We start from the raw sequence: 22,857 nt of genomic DNA, 5'->3' as shown, positions 1-22,857 counted from the left end.
GGGAACTTTCTTTTGAATTGATGTGCGATGCGAGCGATTATGCAGTAGGAGCGGTTCGGGGACAGTGAGTTTTCAAGGTATTCCTGACAATTTATTATGCTAGTCAAACCTTGAATGATGCTCAATAAAATTATGCAACTACTGAGAATGAATTACTTGCAATTATCTTTGCGTTCGATAAATTTAGGCCATATTTAATTGGTAATAAGGAGATTGACTACATAGATCAGTCTGTTATTAAGTAACTTATGACCAAGAAGGATGGCAAACCCCTTTTGATTTGATGGGTCCTATTATTGCAAGAGTTTGATATGGAAATTCGTGACAAAAAGGGGATAGAAAATCTAGTTGCAAATCATTTATCTAGATTAGAAAATAGGAGAAGAGCCTAATGAGAAAGAGGTACAAATTGATGACAACTTCCCTGATGAACAATTATTTTCCATTGAAAGCGAAGAAAAGTTATCGTGGTTTGCTGATTATGTCAATTATTTGGTAGCTAAAGATGTGCCTCCGGGCATGTCAAGGCAGCAACTTAAAAAGTTCTATTCAAAATTCAATAATTATTATTGGGATGAGACCATTCTCTTTCGTCATTGTGCTGGTCAAGTAATTAGAAGATGTGTCCCGGAAGAGGAGATGATTTCCATTCTTACTAATTGCCATACTTTACATTGTGGCGGTCACTTTAGAGGAACAAGGACAATAGTAAAAGTTTTGCAATGTGGGTTTTATTGGCCTATTTTATTTAAAGATGCTAGTGCCTTTGTCAAGAGTTGTGATCATTGCCAAAGGACCGGTAACATATCAAGAAGAGATCAAATGCTGATGATTGGAATTCTGGAAGTTGAGTTGTTTGATGTGTGAGGAATTGATTTTATGGGACCTTTCCCGTCATCTTATAATAACATGTACATTTTGCCGCAACTCCTACTTGTGATGGTAAAGAGGTACTTAAATTCCTTCATAAAAATATTTTTACCCGGTTCAAGACTCCAAGAGGAATTATTAGTGAGAGAGGAAGTAACATCTGCAACAAGTCATTTACTGCTCTATGCACTCGTTATGGAGTTCATCATCGAAAGGCGTTGTTCTATCATCCACTTTACAATGGTCAAGCAGTAGTGTCAAATCGAGAGGTAAAAAGTATATTGGAGAAGACTGTAAATACATCAAGGAAGGATTGGTCGAAAAAGCTTGATGATTCATTGTGGGCATATCGCACAGTGATGGGTGTCGTATGCCGCATCAAATTTAATTATTGACTTTATTAATTCCTTATATCAACTACTTCAGTATAGCTATAAATAAGGGTCGAACCCACGAGGACTAATATTCAATTTATTATTCAAATGACAAAAAAAAATTATAATGAATCATGGGTTTTTCAAAATAGAAATAAAAAAAGTCATAAAAATAATTATAAATAAAGTTAATAGTTAAGAGGTCATTCTCCACCACTAAATACTCATTCAAGTATTTTAATAATAACATTGATCTATATTCCCAATTAACTATTAACCCTGTAGACAACACTTAAGCTGTCATTTATCCCAGTTTCCCTATTATAATTAATTAAAGCTAAGCGCTCTTAATTAACCCTTTTTACCAAGCAATAAACTCATTAAGCATGCGATCTATATAACTCAGGAAAAACATTATACTCTGTGGAAATAAGTTAATCTAGGCAACAAGTTCATTAAGCATGCAATTCATTTAACCTAGGTTCTATTCTTCATCACAATTAAAATACCTGTCACAATTCTTTAATTGCAATTTATCACTCTACTTATAATCCTAAACTATTAGGTGAATAGAAATCATAAGATGATAGTAGAACAATGCGAAACCCTAATTAGTGGCTATGTAAACAAGATTTTTCAAGATTCATAACACATTCAAATAGAAAAATAGAAGCAATTTAATACAAGGGAATAAAAGATCAATGAAAATTATTAAAACTAGGAAATCATACTTAGGGCTTTGAAATCACCCTTAACAATAAGTGCAACAATAAATAAAAACTAAAATTACTAAAATAAAAAGAGTAGAAGAGAATGTCTCTCTCTAAAAGAGAGATTAGAGAGTGTTTTCAAATAGAGACAGACATCTATTTATAATAGTCTCATATTAACAAAAACTAAACAAAATAAAATTTAAAAATTTAAAATTTAAAATTAAACTTAAAATAAAACTAATAGATATTAATTTTCTTTTAATATTATTGTGATATCTCAAATTTTCGAATTTGGAGTAAAAATATTTGCTTGTTGGTTGCAAAATTGAAGTTTGAATCTAATATTTTCGTATTCATCAAAAAACTGAATTTTCCCACGCAACCAATCGTATTTTGGTCATATCTCCCTCAATATAACTCTGATTTGGACAATTTAATATGTTTTGGAAAGCTTAGAAAAATATATACAAATTATATTTCTTCAATAATTTGCTAAATATGGTTTGAACAGTCTTAAAATCGCTGGTGAAGTTTCACCTCCGCCAGAAAGGGAAATTTTAGTATAAACTCGTTTTTTCTGAAGACATAACCCTCATTTCGAATTTTTCCTCCTTCAAACCCAATTTTTTTAAGCATTTCTCTCATTCTCCCATCTTCATCCTTCTTAAAATCACCATAAATCCAAACCCACAACTTCCTGTAATTTCCTTCTTTTAATCCAACCCTAATTAGATTTCCTTCTTTTAATCCAACCCTAATTAGATTTATTCGTAGCATTGAAGATAGGAGGAGCATTTGAAGAGTGGGAAATCTCAACGACTCAAAGGCACGTAGGTCTCTAATTTTTTTTTACATTCTTCAAGTTTTGTGTTGAAGTAATTTTGTGCTAGATAGACAAGAGATTTCATGGAATTTTGGGAGGAGTTGTTAGTATATATTGTTTTCTTTGAGTTGGTATTGTTGGGGTGTTATTTAGTTGAGGGGAGTAAGAAATATTAGTGAATGTGCTGCATAATTTTTGTAACACCCGAGATAACAAAGGTCGCTACACTGTGTGTTTATAAAGGTGCAAGACTTGCTAATCAAGTCATATAGTTGAAAATGTGACCCTAAAGTTATAATTAGGTTAGGGTTAAAAGAATTTGGTCAAAAACATGAAATTTCTCATTGAAATAAACATTTAATACATGAGATCCCAAAACAGGTTTTAAAGGACAATTTACAAAAGTTTCAAAGTTTATGTACAATCACAAGCCACTCTAATGGAAAAATAAGCATTTTAGGTTCTCTTGTCCCTGTATCATTCCTCGGCCATCGCGGCCAAACAGCTGACTATATACATTCTGCCCCAGAGCTCTCCAACTCAGGACTGGTCCACCTTGCCCTTGCCTTTACCTACACCATGTAGCACCTGAGAGCCAAGGCCCAACAAGAAAACCATAATGCACAGCATAAGCGACAATAAACAGTCAGATGTCAAATAATTCATAGATCACCAAACAGATACTCAGCAAGTCATATTGCTTAAATAATCAACGATACCAATCTACAAACCAGTAACCAATCATCCAGATAATAAACATGCCATAATCATCAGATTCATAACAATAAACATACAACACAATATCTAGGGTCAACGCCGTTAGGCCGCACCCTCTGATTATCCCACTGACTTCGGCTCGCTTACGCCGAGCTCAATGATTATGTACTTAACCTCAACTACCAATGGCGGGGCCGTGTCCTGTGCACAAGTATAGATTTCGGCACTCTTAGGTCGTTTATCTCATGTCCCCATGGCATAATACCATCATATTACATCACATGCAAGTATAGGGAACTCTTAGTCCCAACATAACCACATAACCGGGTGCAGTTTTCTTACCTTTGATTCCAAGCGCTTTGGTTAAAAGAAACGATCCTCGAGCATGATCACGTCCGAGCCTTAGCGTACACCTAGTCACAACCGTAAAATATAACCCTCATTAACAATCAATTCCGTAACCTAACTTCGGGACCAATCCTGAGCTCTCAGGAAGCCCTAATTCCACCAAACGGGGTGGTGGAATCGACCCCTGGGCCTCCAAGCAAAAATCTTAAGAAAAATACCCAAAACCCATTTCTGGAGGCAGGGTAGCGCTGTAGAGCCACAAGGTGGGCACTACAGCGCTACAAGCAAAGACAAACGCCCCCCAGAAAGCCAAGCATAGTGTTGTAGCGCTCTAATGCTAGCGCTACAAACAGCACCAGCAATCCTCTGATTTTTTCCTTCGAATTTCCGCGAGCCAAAACTCCATAAATCCCCTCCAAACCTCAACCACACTTCAAATTAAGCCTACCATCCACTATATCACATCCAACATGGCCCAACAACATGAAACTTGGCAACATGCACCATCAAACACAGAAAACCAAGATTGAGCCTGAAGCTCAAGAACTTAACCGGAAAACCCAGAAATTCAAATGATCAAGCCCATAAATTATTACATTTAATAGCGAATCCGACCCTAGGTTGCCCTCTCTGCCCTGCCAGCCTTTAGTTCCTCAAGTTCTCAAGCTCAAATCCTTGAATTCCCATCCAAAGTTCAGATTCAAAGATCCAACATAACAAAATTCAGCCATCCCAAAAAAAAAACTAGAAACCTTACCTTAATTGGACACCAACTTCAGCTGAACCTTTTAGCTTCACCAAGAACCAAGTCCCAAGCTCAGCCTAAACCTCCTCTGAGTTTACAGCTTCAAATTTCAGAAGAAAGTGTGAAGGGAGAAGAAACCGTGTGGGAGAATAAGGAGTCTCTGTTTTTTTTCTTTCTTTCTTTCCTTCAGTTTCTACTATTTTCTACAACTTCCACTAAGTCTAAAAAAACAGAATAACCCCTATCCCCTTTTCAACCATCAAATGAGCATTTTGCCCACCCAAATAAACCTAAGTCTTTAAACATTCTAAGGGCATTTTTGTCATTTGCTCTCAATTCCCGCTAATTCCTCAAGTGTTCCTAATATTTGCCACTTAATTCCTGTCATTTAATTAATCACCAATTATTTTTCCCAAGGTCTAAAAATCTCGAATATATTTCCCTGATTCCCAAAAAATAATACCCCAGGCTCCCCCGAGCCGGGTATAAATCCCCGTGGTGACTATTTCGCTAAACCGCTCACTAGGATCGCTTCGAGCCACAAGCTGCAAATATATCCACGTAATAATGTGGTCTCAATAATTTATTGCAAATAATTACATTTATGCCCTCAATGGGCCAAATTACGAATATGCCCTTATAATCTAAACAGGGCCTACATGCATACTAATACTCATAATCATGCATCTCATATATCCATTTAATCATGCAAGCCTGCTTATCACATAATCATGCAAGCATGCTTATCACATAATCATGCATTTAATCATTTAAATCAAACATAAACCAATTATGCCATCTTGGCACACTAATCAAGGTCATTAATCCTTAATAGTAATTTTGAGGTCGTTACAATTTTTGTTGTAGTATTTGGTGCATTGTGTTATTATGGGACCAAGTAAACAACCCGCTAGGACTGCTTCATTTAAAAGTGCAAATCACCCTTCCACATCCTACCCCCAACCACCACAACCACCACCACCCCCTCCTCAGGAGTTTGACCCTCACTACTACAAAAAAGGATTTTAGGACTCGTTCTTTGAGAGCCTTAAAAACTAAGTTCTTTACGACTCACGCTGCGAGTCCTAAAAAATCTCATTGAGTGTCTCTAAGTAAGTTTTTAGGACTCGCGTTGCATATCCTAAAAAATTCCGTTGAATATCTTTAAATTAAAATTTTAAGCCTCTCTTTGCATGCCCTAAAAAGTAATTCTTTAAAAAAAAAAAATACAGTTACAATTTTCATTTTAATTTTAAAATGTCCCTTTGAGTTTCCAAAGTGTATTAAAAGAAAATACTAAGAATCGCCAAAAAAATTAAAAGAAATTTAAATTTCTCATTAACATGTATTGTAAGCTAGCTTATAACATCTTTCAACATTTATTAATAAAATAAAAATAAAAACAAATACATAAAAAATCTCAAACCAACTATATGTCCTAATAACAATCTAAATATTTCAATCTGATACTCTATTGATGAATCTTACAAATAATGTCCCTCTAAAATTGTTCTAATTTTACATTATTTATAAAAGGACAAATCAAAGGGTGTATGAGAAGTGTGTGTGAAGCTTGTCCCCTTGACAAAAAGCATCAGATTGCAATAAATATAATCTAGGAAGTTCTCTTTAGTTGTCCAGTGGCATATACTGCCATTATCCCTCTCGTTTCTGAATCCATGTAAGACTGCAACAAAAATATTCAGAACATCACAAACCAAAACACTTGGCCTACAAGGAATTAAATTTGAAATATATTTATATACATATTGCAATCAAGTACTATTCTTCAAGTACCTTTTTGATCAGGAATAGTGTGAATTCGGCTACATTGTTAGAATGTGACTGTATATTGTAAGTTATAGCATCATCTCATTTACAAATTATACTCTCTATTAGTGGGTAACTAAAAAAAACTTGGACTACAAAATCCAAATTCCTATCCTCAAATTGATATGAGACAGTCTATATACATGCACTTCTTTATAAGGACTCCACTTTTTCCTTCACCCCATTGACCTCAACTTCTATAACCTAATTTAAAAGAAAAAAAATAGGTCCTTTTTAGTTTATTGAAAAAGTACCACTAAGGAAATATTATAAAACAAAATACATAATAAGGGTATAACTTATCACCTTAGAAGGTCCAACTAGCCAGTGGAAAAAAGGAACAGCCAATGCAGAATTGAACTCTGCAGCCCACCTGGTTGGTGGAAATAATTTCCTGAACTGCAGTGATAATAACCATTTTAGCTACCAAAACAAACACTCTCTGACACATTATCATAGACCTTATATGGGATAAATTTGGGAACATAATAACATCAAAATCCACTTGTTTCCATTCTACAAAACCACACTTAGTAACACTGTTATGTCATGTCAAACCTTAACAGGTTTCTAATATCCCAATCTAAGCATTTGCTTCAATTCAAGCACCAAATCTTGTTCTGCATTCTAACAGTCCAACCTTTTGATATGGTATGAAACATGGAAAGAGAGTTTAGAGTATGAGTACATACATAATCACAGCTACCCAACCCAAGCATTGTAATGCTATGAACATAACTTCATAAAAACAGTATCAATTTTAATGAGACTCTTGTTTGAAAGTGTTATCACATCAGTTGATCATAGTTCAGAATGATCACAACTATCTAATCATGTTTTTAGCTATAATATAAATAAATATAACATATTTTAGGTAATACATAGATACAATTAAATAAATGATTAGAGAGCTACTTCATTAATAATATAAGTGAGTTATTATATACATTATATGTGTAACTAATTCACTATGCAAATGCAGTAATCTACTCATCACTCAACCTAACCTAGCCTATTTACATAATCAAACTAGTAATTTTTAATTCATACACTATGAAAATTAGGCTATAAGTACCACGTATTTAACAAAATATATATATAGATTATTATATAAGCTCAAAGGCTCGCTATGGTATCAAATATACATACATATAGTCAGAGGCAGGTGATTGAATTTGGGATATGGCAGTCCCACCCAGATTCCTTCATTTAAAGAAGAAGAAAAAATATTGCCATTCTGTTTTAGCTTTAGTTAAAAAAAATGACTCAATAGATCTAGTGAGAATGTTGATGATGTAGGATTATCAAATAAAACTTCTGTCTGGAATATTTTTGAGGGTATGTGATAGGAACCAAATCTAGAGAAACACCAAACAAATAACATTAACCTAAAAGATGGAATATTATTGCTGAAATTGAAAGAAATACACACATATAAAGCTCACCACAATTCACTGCACATTTCGTACCCGTTTTCTCACCCCACCCTTCCCCACATTTATATAATGTTCTAACAATCTACCCATTCCACTAATGACAGTAGCATGATGGTTTTAACTCAATCTAACCCTTAATTCAATTCAATTAAAGTAAGTTATACATCTTTTATAACTAAGTTGCAAAGCAAGAAAGTGTTCAAATTGCCAAATGTCCCTGTTTTACTATGCTACAAAGTGTTTGATATCAATTTATATATATATATATATATGTGTGTGTTCAATTTAAAAACAAAACAAAACCCCATAGATTTTAGAAGCATTTTCTCAGCCGGAAAACATTCATTATAAACAAGAGCTCTCATTTATATATACCCAGAAACTCTTAAACTTCAAATTCATACATAATATATACTAAAAACATCAAAAGATCTCATTGAAGAATTTTATCAATCATATGGTAGCTAATCTTAAAAAGAACTATATTTTCAATAAATTTAACATTTTTTAAATTGCAAAATAAAAACAATAGCTTTATAACTATGATGAGAAATTTAGAAAGCATATATTATGATATTACAATCAGAGCATATCACAATGAAATGTATGTGATTTATCAAAATAAGAAATCATAAATGAAGAAAATGTTGCAAGAAGACAAACCAGAGTTTCGCAACCCTATTTCCAGCCACCTACGCAAGCCCAACCCTCACCTCAACGAGCCAGCCCCCTCCTCCATGAACGGCGACAATGCAATCCGCGAGCCCAATCCCATTTCCAGCCACATCCGAGCCTAACTTCGTCCTTCATGAACGAAAACATTGCAAGCCCAGCCCCGCCCTAAGTGTACACAACCCATGTGTTGCACAAATGATTAGATCGTACAATATCATATCTGAAACAAAAAACCAGTTGTCTTCACCACCACTAACCAGCCACCTACAATAGAAAAAAAATGAACGAGGGAGAGAGGGAGAGAAACCTTACCTCTGCCATTGAAGATCGAGCCACCATCGTCCAAGTAGCCAAGCATGCACCAAAGAAGTCGTCAATGCGACCGAGCGCCTATGCTAGGCGCCGTCACCGTCGAAGAGGACAAGCTTATGCGCCGAGGAGAAGCATCTCTAGGTGTGCAGAAGAAGAAGGATAGATGGAGAGACAAAGGGGAAATGGTGAGAGGATATGTGGCTGGTACGGGAAGAGAGAGAATGACGGACATAATATGTTGTAATTAGGGTTTGGGATTTTAAAATTTGATAAGAAATGAACCTAAGCCCAAATTCGAAAAAACTAATAACTTTTTTTTTCATTTTTTACTCAACATTTTTAAGGGCATGCTTTGGGTCACTTTTATAATAGCCAAAGTGACTCCTTAAAAGTCACTATTGGAATACAACCATTTTAAATCTTAAATTTTTTTATAAGCATTTTCTAGGACCCACATATTTTATCACGACACTCATTGTGTGTCCTAAAATGTATTTTTTAAGGACTCTCAATGAGAGTCCTAAAAACTCTAGATACTTTTTTTAGGACTTGCATTTATGTGCGTGTCTTAAAAAGGTGGCCCGTAAGAGGTATTTTGTAGTAGTGCCTGTTCTATTTATAAGTAAAAATGCATTTACCCATTATTAAAGGTTGTCTCAACGTCAAGTCATTCAAGAAATGGGGATGGAATATGAAGACCAACCATATCCTCAGGAAACATATGAGATAATTTTATCTTAAATTAAATATCGCTATTGGCAAAGTTTTGTGAACCATCGAATGACCAAGGCCAATTGCTCCATGATTTATGAATTTTATGTTAATTTTCCAGGAGCAGTAAATAGGAAGGTATTTGTGAGAGGGGTATTGGTGGAGTGTCATATTGATAATATTGATGCATTATATGGATTACCGATGTTGTCACCGGAGGAGGATGAATATTATCAGATGGCTTATTATAGTGAGATTGATTGGATTGATGTGGCTGAAATATTGGGCATTCCTGGAGCTAGTTTTGTAATGCAAGATGGACAATCGAAGAATTTCACACGATTTCAAATGAATAAGGTGGCGAAGGCTTGGACTCTTTTTGTGAGGGCGAGGCTTATGCCCAACACTCACTTATTTGAAGTGGGGATTGATCGTTGTCTTCTTGTCTATGCTATTATGAAGGGACTCTCCGTGGATAATGGACGAGTTATACACACTAGTATCCGCGACTTATGCCGAATGACTACCTTTTCTAGTTTGAGGCATGGTTCAATAATTATTGATTTATGTGAGGTGTGGGAGGTGCCTAATATCTCAGTGATATTTATAGGAAAGCAATGTGGCCCATTTCTCAAGCTTCTGTGTTTAAGTTCAATGCACCATCTTTGGAGCCACCTGCAGCACAACCTTGCCAAGTGAGAGTTTAAGAAGAGGGAGATGTTGCTAATGAACCTGCCTATGCCAATGTTCAAAACAAGAAGAGACAAGGGCAGCTCAGGTGGAGAGGAGACGAGCTTATCCTCAATTTCTGGCAATTAAGGCACCACTGGATCCCCAATTGGCGAGATTGGATTACATCCTCCAGCAAAACCAACATACACATAATTATTTGGGGGAGCTTCATGATTATCATCAAACCCAAGTGAACAGGAAAAATGAGTTGGTTTACCAATGGTCTAACCAAGAGAAGGACAAGCATTATTTTCCTTATCCACCACCTTGGAACCCTTTCCAAGACACACCACCATTTTGACATGATTCGTAGCAGGTACGCTTTCGTTCTTTACATATATTTAAACATTGGGGACCATGTTTAGCTTAAGTTTGGGGGAGGGAGCTTAATTTCCACTCATTTTGTTCGTGTTGTTTTGTTGTGTGTTTGTGTGTCTAGTTTGTGTCAGTTGTTTGGTTTGGAGCTTTGTTTTAGTGTTTAGTGAGACCAACATGAATGATGGTTGACAACAAGTGCCAATGAGAACAAATTCAATGTTATGAGTATGATCCAAAGAAAATGAAATCTGAAAAATCTGTGTACTTGATTGAACACTCTGTTACTTCATTTTAGTCTAGGCATCATTTGTTGAATATCTTTTCATGATGTTTTTTATATTGATTATGCTTTGTCGAATTGGTTGGTGGATTGATGAATGGAAAGTGGAAATTATTTTCTACAATTCTAGAACTTTCTTACTTGTTATTTGAGGTGAAATAATATATCATGTATGCTTAGGAATATGATTTAGGCTGTCATTTGGATTGTTTGAGCTTTTTTGGCCAACCTCAATTTAATTGATCCTTTGATTAACCATTTTGAGCTTAACATTGTATCTTTTTGTTCTAACCCATTATTTAAGCCTAATATTTGAAACTTGGTTAGATATTTGTCCCTAATATACTATCAGCACATGATTGAAAAAGTAATGGGGACTGATTTGTAATGGGTTTTTTTTGTAAATATAGTGGGATTAGAATGTGAAAAGTGCAAAAGATTAGAGATAGTATATATATATATATAAAGAGTTCAATAAAAAATACACTCCCAATATGATTATCTAAAATAAACAAGTTTTGGGGAGTGTGGTTATTATATGCAAGAGAATATATATATATATATAATATCTCTCTCTAAATAGAATCAAGAAAGGGGATTATGGGATTATATATTCTATGGGAGTAAAGTCTATGATTTTTGGTCATGTGCTTAGAGTATAGTGAGCTTAAAAATTACTTTCCCATCTACCTTTACCTAAGCCATCATTGCAAGCCTATATAAGTCCTATTGAGTCTTATGCATATCATGATTTATATTAGTTGAGAATAGCAAGTAAGTGAGCTTATGGAATTATTGGGTTTGAATTGATTGATTGAAAGAATTTGGCTAGCATAATTGATTTCAAATATGTTTATTTAATTAACATGACTTGGTCATCCAAAATGTTAGTAGACTAAAGTGTGTTCATGGAATGTGTTGATCGAAATTCTGGATTGCATAAACTGTTGAGTAGTTCTTTGAGAGTTATATGATTAGCATTCATGATTTTGAGGCATAAGTGTTGTTGTTGGTATAATTCATGTTGTGTGTGTTGTAAGTGATCTGTAAATTCTACACGCAAGTATACGTGGTCGTGTCAAGTAATAAGTTCTGTAAGAACAGAGATCGTCCCACAGAGACTATTAACCAATTACCAATAATTGCTTTTCAAATTCTATTTGGTGATTAAAATTAAGATGAATAATTCTAAACAATGAACAAAATTTAAATAAATGTAATAGAATAATAAATCAACAAATTAAAAATCAACAATAAAATGCCTAGGAATTAATTTCATCAACTTTTCATTCTATTAATTTTACTAATCAATTCTAAATCTCTTATTCCTATTATAATAGCAGGTTAACATAATTGATTCCTATTCTTTTTCAAGATATCAGATCTCAGCCTATATGCAGGTTTTTTACATTTCTGTAATAAACTTAAACATATAGGAGTCATTAAGCATTGAAACCTAATTACTACACAAGTCATACAGGTACTTTCGTCCAATATGCAACCTATGTGTATATAATCATAGCATATTCAATTCTTATCTTTCGAATTTTGAATCAAAACCATTAAATCAAGTAAATAGTGATCAATTATTTACTAGCATTAAGCAAACATCATATAAATTAGAATAGAGAAGAAGCATCAATAGAATATCATAGTAAAATTAAATTGAAGTTCAAGTGACTACACTAATCCCTAGATAAAAGATTTAGTTCATAGATAACATAATGAGAATAAAATTCAAATAATTCTTTATAGAAGATAACCTAAAGAATTCAGATGAAGAACAAATCTAGAAAGTCATAAACCAGAAGAAAAAAAAATCTAATTACAGCAGTCTTTTCTAGTTCTAGGGTTTATAAAACTCAAACTACCTCCTAAATTCGCAAAAAAATGTCCCTTAAATAGTTTTCCAATGCTTCCAAGTGAAAAGTCCGTTTTGTCCTTCTAAAGGTGGCTAAAAAATCTCAAAACTGCGTCGATAACACTGTAGCGCTAGGCTTTGGGCGCTGTAGCACCAATAACAAAATCAAATTGTATCAAAATTGAGGTACTAGCGTTGTAGCGCTAGTATTGTAGCGCTAAGGCACTACTCTTCAGAACCTTCAAGCGCTGTGGCGCTTGTTTTGTAGCGCTGGGGCGCTATTGATAGAAACAAAAGATTTATAATCGCCTTTCTAGTGCTGTAGCGCCACTATGATAGCGCTGTAGCGCTATCCACAGAAACAGTATTCGGACCTATTGCTCCCGAAAGACTCGATTTTCTCCAAAATAACTCCATTTTCTTCCACTTTCATTTCATTCCACTCTTTTCACCATCTTAGCAATAAAAACCTGAAACATGAACAAACAAGCATAATTCTACAATAAAATAGCCTTAAACGAATGAAAACTTTCCTAAAAACTAGAGCATAAATGAACCTAAAACTCGTTTATCAAACTCCCCCAAACTAATCCTTTACTCGCCCTCGAGTAAAGAATCTAACTAGACTTAAACCTAAACAAACCAAGTTGACATAACCAACCAATTCCAACACTCAAGACTAATATGCACATATAATTCTCAGGAACAACAATCATGCTATTTAAAATATTAATCAAGATTTTCAGTCAAAATACTTCACCCTTTCACTAAAATCTATTAACGCCAAAGCTCATTCACTCATAACTCGCAAATAAAATACTTTATGCACATCAAATTCTCACCAACTAACCACATAACCAAGTTAATTCCATATGCCTACACTACTTACTATTCTCCATTAATATGAACAACTGCACAAATAAGAATTCATAGGACTTTATAAGGGTTATAATAGAAGGCTTAGGTACGGGTTGATAAAGAAAACATTTTTAGGCGTAATCATATCGCAAGCATTCAAACTAAACAAACTTTCCCAGCAAATTTCAAACCACTCATATCCCTTGTTACCTCTTTTTCTATGCAATGATTGAGAAATTTTTTTTCTCTCTCTTTTCAACGATTGAGAAAACTATGCAAAACCAACTCATTCTTATTTTTCTTTCTCATAATACACTCCCCCAAACTTTGATTTTTCAAGAGATAACTGTTTGGGAGTATAATCATTTTGCATTTTATTTTTTTTTTTTCTCTAACTTTTCTCAATCACAAAGAATTTTCTGAATAACACATGATACATAACATCCCATTACACATTCACTCCCCTCACATAATAGTTTTCATGCTCATGGTATGGGTCAAAAGAGTAAATGGTGATCCAATTCACAGCTAGGCTCAAAAGAATGTGTTAACAAGAAAATAGTTATAAGGCTCAAAAAGGGTTAACTAAGGATAAAATTTAATAGGGATTGCTTGAAAGGCACAACCAGCCCAAAAAGAATTTGCCTATATCCTTTTCATAAATGTGCATTGTTTCAAATTTCATCTGAAATAGTAAGCAAACAGGATCTATAATTTTTTTCAATATTTTTCAATCCACAATCCAAATTCGGCATGCATAAAACACTCAATTATAACATTTGCAATTTATGAGCAATAGATCTCTAACGTCAACATATCATAGTGAAAAAACAAAGTAATCTAACCAAGCACACATATTGTTTCAGATGCACATCAACTTTTCCTTTGGATTATACTATATCATAGTCAATCATATTAAAATGGAAATTATCATCAACTTAATTCAAACTCTAAAACACAACTCAATACAACTAACTAAAAAAACAAATTGAAAAAAATGCATCAAATAACATTAAAAATAAATCTCTCCCCAAAACTTAAAACCTAACATTGGCCCCAAACTTTAAAGTGCATAAAGAATGAGGAAGGAGACTTACCTGAACAGGCACATCAGTATGGCGGTTGCAGAGGCAAGGACGAAGGTCCCTCAAAAGGTTGAGATGGCAGATGTTGTGGTTCTTCAAATCCAGCAAATGGCGGAGGCGGAGGTGGAGAGAAGAGCAGAGAATACAGTGGATACGGTGGTGGTGGAGCAAAATAATTATGATCTGCATCATTCAAAGACCATCGGCTCACTAAATTATTTAAGCGAGCCACATGGTTTAATTCGTACTCGTACCACTATCCCATATACTGATTCATCATCTGATGTTGCTAAACCATGTATTGATTTTGCTGAACAAGATAATCCAACCTATCATTGACGCTTTGCATTCTAGGGTCAATACTACCCCTCAGCAACACTAGTTCAGCGCCTTCTTCCACCTCAGTTTCAACGCGGTGCTTACCTCTTTTTCTCATTTGAGGCACATAGAGAACAGGTACGGGATAATCATTCATTAAAGAAATAGATAAAGGCTGCTGCAATGACTGATAAATATCTGTTATGAACTCGGGCACTCCAGCTTTGTAACATAACATAGTTATCACAGACCCATGGCCTAATCCTCCAGTGGTATGGCCTTTTTCAATGTACTCAATGTTCTCTTTAATCAACGCGCCTATGTTGACAGTCTGTCATCATGTCATCAGAGCATACATCAAAAGTACTCAATCCTTAGTCATGTTAGACACATGGCACAATGGCATAAACCGAGCACGTACAACGAAAGCCCAGAACTTGGCCTCAATGTTCAGCTGACATGAAGAAATACTTTTGGGTAAGGAACCAAATAAATTCCACGGAGCGCCTTCAAAACATAAATTCTCAGCCACAGTAGCATAATCTATGTATCCTTTCAAAAATATTGAATATTCCTCATCTTGCTCTCTGATATGTGGCACATTAAACACCTTATTAATTGATTCAGCAGTGAAAGGCACCCGCTTGCCTCTAACAAATACTTTATCATTGTGCTTAACTTTCAAATTTGCATAAAATTCGTACAACAATGATACATTCACCTGGGCTATTTTAGTAACAAATTTGTCCCACTTCCTAGCCGCTAGATTGGCTCTAACCAACTCAAAAATTTGATGATCAAAGGGTTCAGATTGAAATTCAACCTCTCTTTCTTGAATCAAAGTCTTTCTCACAAACCTCTCATACCGTTCTTGAGCTGAAAAATCAATAAATCTTGTTTCATCAATCTCCTGCTCTAGTGTGTCCTCCCTTTGTTGAGATGCAAAAGCTCTGCCTGTACCTTTATCCTTAGACTTCCCATCCTTACTTTTAGGAGCCATAGTATCTATGCACTCAACACCACAAAACCCAAAAAAACAAATAATTCGACAGCACCTCCCCTTAAATTATAAACTTTCCTTATTCTAAATAACCCTATAAATCCAATATCACAGAACAAAATACCCAAATACCACAGATCACAGCTGCAAAAACCAATATCTAACCAAAGACAAGCAAAATTTGAACCCGCCCCCAAATGTAGAAAGAATCTGGAAATACAAAGGAGTGAAAATACTTACTATCCTTTGAAATGACCTTCCACATGCTTGAAGAACCAAAGCCCCTTGAAAATTTAAAATTTCTTCAAGAAATTTAAAATTATGATTTTAGGGTTCAAAAATTTGATTTTGAAATTGTTTTTGGTGGAAGGGAAGAGATTAATGGGTAGTAAGGCAATGAAAAGTGAAAGGATGAAGAAGAAAGGTGGAAAAGTATGGTGGAATTTCTTGGAGGATGCTTTAATTGAAGATAAATGGTGGTTTTGGGGAGTTGGAATAGAGAGAAAACGGAATGGGAGAAGAAGAAAATGAGGTTGGGGGAAAATTTTCGAAACCCTTTCACCCTTTTGAAAAAAATCTGAAGACTTAGGGCGCTGTAGCACTATGTGTATAGCGCCGTAGTGCTACCTGGGCAATCTGACCAACTTTGGTTCTGGAACAAGCGCCGTAGTGCCACATGTATAGCACTGTAGTGCTAGGAGCCTTTGAAAAAAAAAATCGAATGCTCTTGAAATAGTGCTGTAGCGCTACAGCTTCAAAAAATAAAATAAAAAATTAGCCTTTACTTGTAGCACCCTTGCATTTTTCACGGTTTATAAATTACAACCAAATTTATTCCAAATTAAAACTAAAAATAATTAAAACAAAATCCCTAAAAACATTGTTCCAAACAAAACAAAACACAAATAACATAAAAATAAAAATAAAAATAAAAATAAAAATAAACATAGGAATGCCTCCTAAGAGCGCTGTCTTTGACGTCTTTTAGCCGGACTTTTGTTTTCATTCAATTCAGAGTGGTTCCATAAACACCACAGACTTGCATTTTTCCACCGGGCCTTCCAAATAATGCTTCAATCTCTGACCATTCACCTTAAAATGTCCCGTTTTCTCGTTATGAATTTGCACTGCTCCATATGGAAATGAAGCAACAACTGTGTATGGTCCTGACCATCTCGACTTCAATTTATTGGGAAAGAGCTTAAGTCTAGAATTAAATAGCAGCACTTTGTCTCCCGGTTGAAAATCCTTCCTAAGTATTCGCTTATCATGATAGGCCTTCAATTTGTCTTTATAAATCCTCGCATTCTCATAAGCTTCATTATGAAATTCATCTAGCTCGTTCAACTCCATAAGCCTATTTTGTCCCACCATAAAGAGATCAATGTTTAACCTTTTCATAGCCCATTAAGCTCTGTGCTCAAGTTCCACCAGTAAATGACATGCCTTACCAAACACCAATCGATACGGTGACACACCGATCAGAGTTTTGAAGGCTGTGTGATAAGCCCAAAGTGAATCATCAAACTTTTTCAACCAATCCTTCCTTGATGTATTTACAGTCTTTTCTAAGATACTTTTAATCTCTCGATTTGACACTTCAGCTTGACCATTTGCAAGTGGATGGTAGAACAATGCCTTTCGATGAAGAACTCCGTAACGAGCACAGAGAGCAATAAAGGACTTGTTGCAAAAATGACTTCCTCTATCACTAATAATTTATCTTGGAGTACCGAACAGGGTAAAAATATTTTTGTGAAGGAATTTAAGTACCTCTTTACCATCACAATTAGGATTTGCTGCAGCCTCTACCCATTTAGAAACATAATCCACTGCAAGAAGAATGTACTTATTATTATAAGATGACGGGAAAGGCTCCATAAAGTCTATTCCCCACACATCAAACAACTCAACTTCCAGAATACCAATCATTGGCATTTGATCTCTTCTTGATATATTACCGGTCCTTTGACAACGATCACAACTCTTGACAAAGACATTAGCATCTTTAAAAAACATAGGTCAATAAAACCCACATTGCAAAACTTTTGTTATTGTTCTTGTTCCTCCGAAATGACTGCCACAATGGAAAGTATGACAATGAGTAAGAATGGAAAGCATTTCTTCTTCTAGGACACATCTTCTAATCACTTGGTCAGCACAATGACAAAAAAGAATGGGCTCATCCCAATAATAATGCTTAACTTCTTAATAGAACTTTTTAAGTTGTTGCCTTGACATGTCAGGAGGCACCACCTTCGCTACCAAATAATTAACATAATCCGCGAACCATGGTAGGTTTTCTTCACTGTCTATCGAAAATAAACTGTTCATCCTGAAAGTTGTCATCAATTTGTACATTTTTCTTATGAGGATCTTCTTCTAATTCCAATATAGATAAATGGTCTGCAACTAGATTTTCTGTCCCCTTTTTGTCATGAATTTCCATATCAAACTCTTGCAATAATAGGACATGTTATACCCAAAAATTGGAGAATGCATCCTAGGAGGCTAAGGAGAATGCATTCTAGGAGAGCTAAGGGGAGTGGTCCTAGGAGACCCCAAGGAGGATGTGGTCCTAGGAGACCCCAAGGGAGTGATCCTAGGAGAACCCAAGGATGAGGTCCGAGGAGAACTCAAGAAAGTGGTCTTAGGAGACCCCAAGGAGGATGTGGTCCTAAGAGACCCCAAGGGTGTGTAGGAGGCAAGCCTCCCAAAGTTTCCTAAGTGTTGGCTCGAACGTGTCCAAGGTAAGTAGCTAAGGAGGAGGAGTCTCATGCAAGAGAATGGAGACTTAGATTTTGATGAGGAGAGCCTATACAATGTTCGATCGGACATGTTTGGGAGATGCTAAAGGAGGTTGCCTCAATGTTGTCCAAGGTGAGGTGCCAAGGAGGTTGCCTCAATGTTGTCCAAGGTGAGGTGCCAAGGAGGTTGCCTCGGACCACCTTGGTCCAAGGAGAAGCCAAGGAGATTGGTTCAAGGAGGAACATGGCATGCTAGAGGAGAGTGCCATGTTAGAGGAGAGAAGTGCATGTCCTACCACCATGCACGTTCAACCCACAAAAACATATCCTACCACCATGCATGTCTTACCACCATGCATGTCCGACCAACACTTGCATGAGTGGTCAGTAGGAGGTGGATCAACTAGCTAGAGGAGACTAAGTCAAGATTCCCAGAGACAGCTTCAACAACATACGCGGGAATCTCTCATTCTTCCCACAAATGGGGGGTTTGTTACATTTCGAATTTTGAATGTTTCTTTGTAATATAAATATAAGATGAATAATAAAATATCCCTATCGTAAAGGGATATCAGTTGAGGATCCCAGACCTATAAATAGAGAGCTTATGGGATGAGAGAGGGCTTCTTGAGCTTCTTCTTTCTAGAGAGAGAAATTTGGGACTGTGTATTCTAGAGAGAGAAAATTGGGTCTGAGTATTCTAGAGAGAGAATTCTTGTATTTTCACAATCTGTACTGAAGAAACTCAGTTGGCTCAGTCCATCTGATCTTGAGTATAGATCTATAAATCACAACTCTAAGTGGATTAGGCTATTACCGAAAATCGGGGCTGAACCACTATAAAAATCTCATGTGTTCTTTATTTTCTTTATTAAACCGTCTGTGTCGTTTTTATTTCTCTTGAAGGCTTGTCGTATTTGACGTTCTCACGTCGTTGGCTAAAAACGCAGTCAACAGGACCCATTGAATCAAGTGAGGTTTTGCATCATTCTTGGTCATATGGTACTTAATAGCAAAATGGTGTGTGTAGATAATTGCCTTATTACCAATTAAGCAATGGCTTGAACATATCAAACGCAAAAACAATTGCAAGTAGTTCCTTCTCAGTAGTTGCATAGTTTAATTGAGCATCATTCAAGGTCCTACTAGCATAATAAATTGTTCGAAAAACCTTATCAACTCGCTACCCCAGAACTGCTCCAACTGCATAATCAGTTACATCGCACATCAATTCAAAGGGAAGTTCCCAATTCGGTGGTACCACAATTGGTGCAGTGATCAATTTCTCTTTCAAAGTATTGAAGGTTCTTTGACAAGCATCATCAAAATTAAACTGTACTCCATTCATCAATAGTGCAGATAGGGGTTTAGAAATCTTTAATAAATCTTTCATAAAATCCAGCGTGGCCAAGAAAACTCCAAACACCCTTTACTAAAATTGGAGGAGGAAAGTTCTCAATAGTTGAAATATTCGCACGATTTACTTCTATGCCTTTGCTCGAAATCTTATGGCCCAAAACAATTCCTTCACTCCCTATAAAGTGATATTTTTCCCCAATTCAAGAGCAAATTAGATTCTTCGCATCTCTTTAACACCTTTTCCAAATTCTGTAGACACCTATCAAATGTAGGGCCAAAGACTGAGAAATCATCCATAAATATTTCAATGCTCTTCTCCACCATATCAGAAAATAATGACATCATGCATCTTTGAAAATTAGCAGGAGCATTGCATAATCCAAATGGCATTCTACGAAAAGCAAACGTACCATAAGGACAAGTAAAAGTTATTTTCTCTTGATCTTCGGGAGCAATAGGTATTTGGTGATAACCAAAATACCCATCTAAAAAACAATAGAAGTGATGGCCCGACAGTCTATTGAGCATTTTATCAACAAAAGGCAATGGGAAGTGATCTTTCCTTGTTGCCTTGTTTAGTTTCTGGTAGTCAATACAAATTCTCCACCCCATCATTGTACGAGTTGGAATTAATTCATTGTTCTCAATTTTGACTACTGTCAATCCCCCTTTTTTTGGAACCACTTTTACTGGACTTACCCACGAACTATCCAAGATTGGATAAATAACACCAGCATCTAACCACTTCAAAATTTCTTTTCGAACCACCTTCTTCGTTGCAGGATTTAGCCTCCTTTGAGCATCAATACTAGCCTTACTAGCCTCCTCCATGAGAATACAATGCATAACAGTAGAAGGTCTAATTCCCTTTATATCAGCAAAAGTCCAGCCAATGGCCAATTTATGAGCTGGAAGCACTCTTAATAATTTTTCCTCTTCAACAGTAGATAATGAAGCAGAAATAATAACCGGGAGAGTATCATTCTTACCCAAATAGGCGTATTTAAGATGATCTAGTAAAGTTTTCAATTCAAGTACTGATGGTTTCTTTATAGATGGTAGTGGTCTCTCGGACCCTTGTCCAAGTTCCTCATATTTCTTCTTATAAATAGGTCTAGCAGAGTTTTGCCAATTTACATATTCAAGAACCTCAATGCCATCACAGTCTTCCACTTCTTGCAAAATAAGGCTCATCTCAAGCAGATCTTCAATAAGTTTTCTCTTTGACAATTGTTCCTCAATTACATTCACACTAAAGCAACTATCACTTGCTCTAGGATACCTTAAAGCCTTGAACACATTAAATACAACCTCATCACCTTGCACTCTTGGCCTCAACTCTCCTTTTTGGAAATCTATCAAGGCTTGACAGGTGGCTAAAAATGGTCTTCCCAAAATAATTGGAACATCTTCATCTTCCTCCATATCAAGAGCAATAAAATCAGCGGGAAAAATGAATTTGTCCACTTTGACAAGAACGTCTTCAATGATACCTCGGGGGTGTGTCAATGAACGGTCGGCCAGTTGTAGAGTTACCATAGTGGGTCTAGCTTCCCCCAAACCGAGTCTTCTAAATACGGACAGTGGCATTAGATTAATGCTTGCACCTAGATCACATAAAGCCCTCTCACAATTAAAATTTCCAATGGTGCAAGGTATAGTGAAGCTACCCGGATCTCTCAAATTTTGAGGAAGTTTCTTTTGAATTATTGCACTACACTCTTCTGTCAAAGCCACAGTTTCATAATCCTCCACTTTTCTTGTGTTAGACAATATCTCCTTCATAAACTTCACATAACTAGGCCTTTGTTCAAGAGCTTCCGCAAAGGGAATGTTAATGTGATGTTTCTTAAATACTTCAAGAAATTTGGAGAATTGCTTGTCAAGATTTGCCTTTCGGAACCGCTGAGGATAAGGAATCTTTGGTGTAGAATCGGTGTATTTTGGCTTTTATGTCTTTGGAAGGTCTTCATTAACCTCTTCTTGTGTTAGACTAGTTACAATTTGATCTTCAATTTTCTAACCCTTGTTTTCTACTCTAGGCCCCTCATACTTAGTCCCGCTCCTCAAAGTGATAGCTTGACATTGCTCTTTGGGATTCACCACAGTTGAACTAGGTAAAGACCCTTGATTATGGTCCACCATTAACTTGGCAAGTTGGCCAACTTGTGTTTCTAAGCTCCGAATGGAGATCTAGTTTCTGTCATAAATTGGCTCAATGAATTAGCGGATACCTCTGGTTTAGTCATTTGTGGTGGTGGTTGTTGATGTTGCAGCATTTGTGGCCTTTGAGTATCATAAAAGGGTCTTGGGTTTAGCCCATAAGATGTTCTGTGTGGAGGATATTGAGGTGGATCTGGATGATACTGTGGTTGGTGCCCTTGATTATTACTCCACGACAAATTCAGATGGTTCTTATATGCTGGAGTATAAGTGTTAGGGTATTTGTTGTTATTCAGTTGCCTATGGAAATTACCAATGACCTGAACCTGTTCAAGTGGGATATCATCTACCGAATAAAAACTCAGCACTGGACATTGCTGTAAATGATGAGGGCCTCTGCATGTCTTACAACTAATAGGAACGAATTGAAGTTGCATCGCTTGACCTGAAATGTTGTTTTGTTAGCGAAGCAATTAGAGCAGTGAGAATAGCAATAGGATCAACTTCTAGAACTCTTTCCACCTTCTTATTTTCTTGCTCAGATGGCCAATTATAATTATTCATGGCCATCTCCTCTAAAAG

The 22,857-nt window shown here is 35.8% G+C and overlaps 1 protein-coding gene and 1 long non-coding RNA gene across 2 annotated transcripts; both read right to left on the bottom strand.

The window, feature by feature from the left end:
* Positions 1 to 5,905: 5,905 nt before the first annotated feature.
* LOC133777755 (uncharacterized) lies at positions 5,906 to 9,102 on the bottom strand. Its single transcript, XR_009868810.1, has 4 exons — positions 8,844 to 9,102; positions 8,520 to 8,751; positions 6,727 to 6,819; positions 5,906 to 6,277 (listed from the first exon to the last, which is right to left on the bottom strand). It is a non-coding gene; the product is annotated as an uncharacterized LOC133777755 (long non-coding RNA).
* A 7,915-nt stretch (positions 9,103 to 17,017) lies between these two features.
* On the bottom strand, positions 17,018 to 17,407 carry LOC133779585 (uncharacterized). Its single transcript, XM_062219531.1, has one exon. It carries the CDS (start codon positions 17,405 to 17,407, stop codon positions 17,018 to 17,020), a length of 390 nt encoding a protein of 129 aa, XP_062075515.1.
* Positions 17,408 to 22,857: the final 5,450 nt, after the last annotated feature.

Source organism: Humulus lupulus, chromosome 5, assembly GCF_963169125.1.
Source record: "Humulus lupulus chromosome 5, drHumLupu1.1, whole genome shotgun sequence".
NCBI classification, from domain to species: Eukaryota; Viridiplantae; Streptophyta; class Magnoliopsida; order Rosales; family Cannabaceae; genus Humulus; species Humulus lupulus.
Note: the sequence above shows the minus strand (reverse complement) of the source record. Positions and strands in the feature narration are given on the sequence as shown.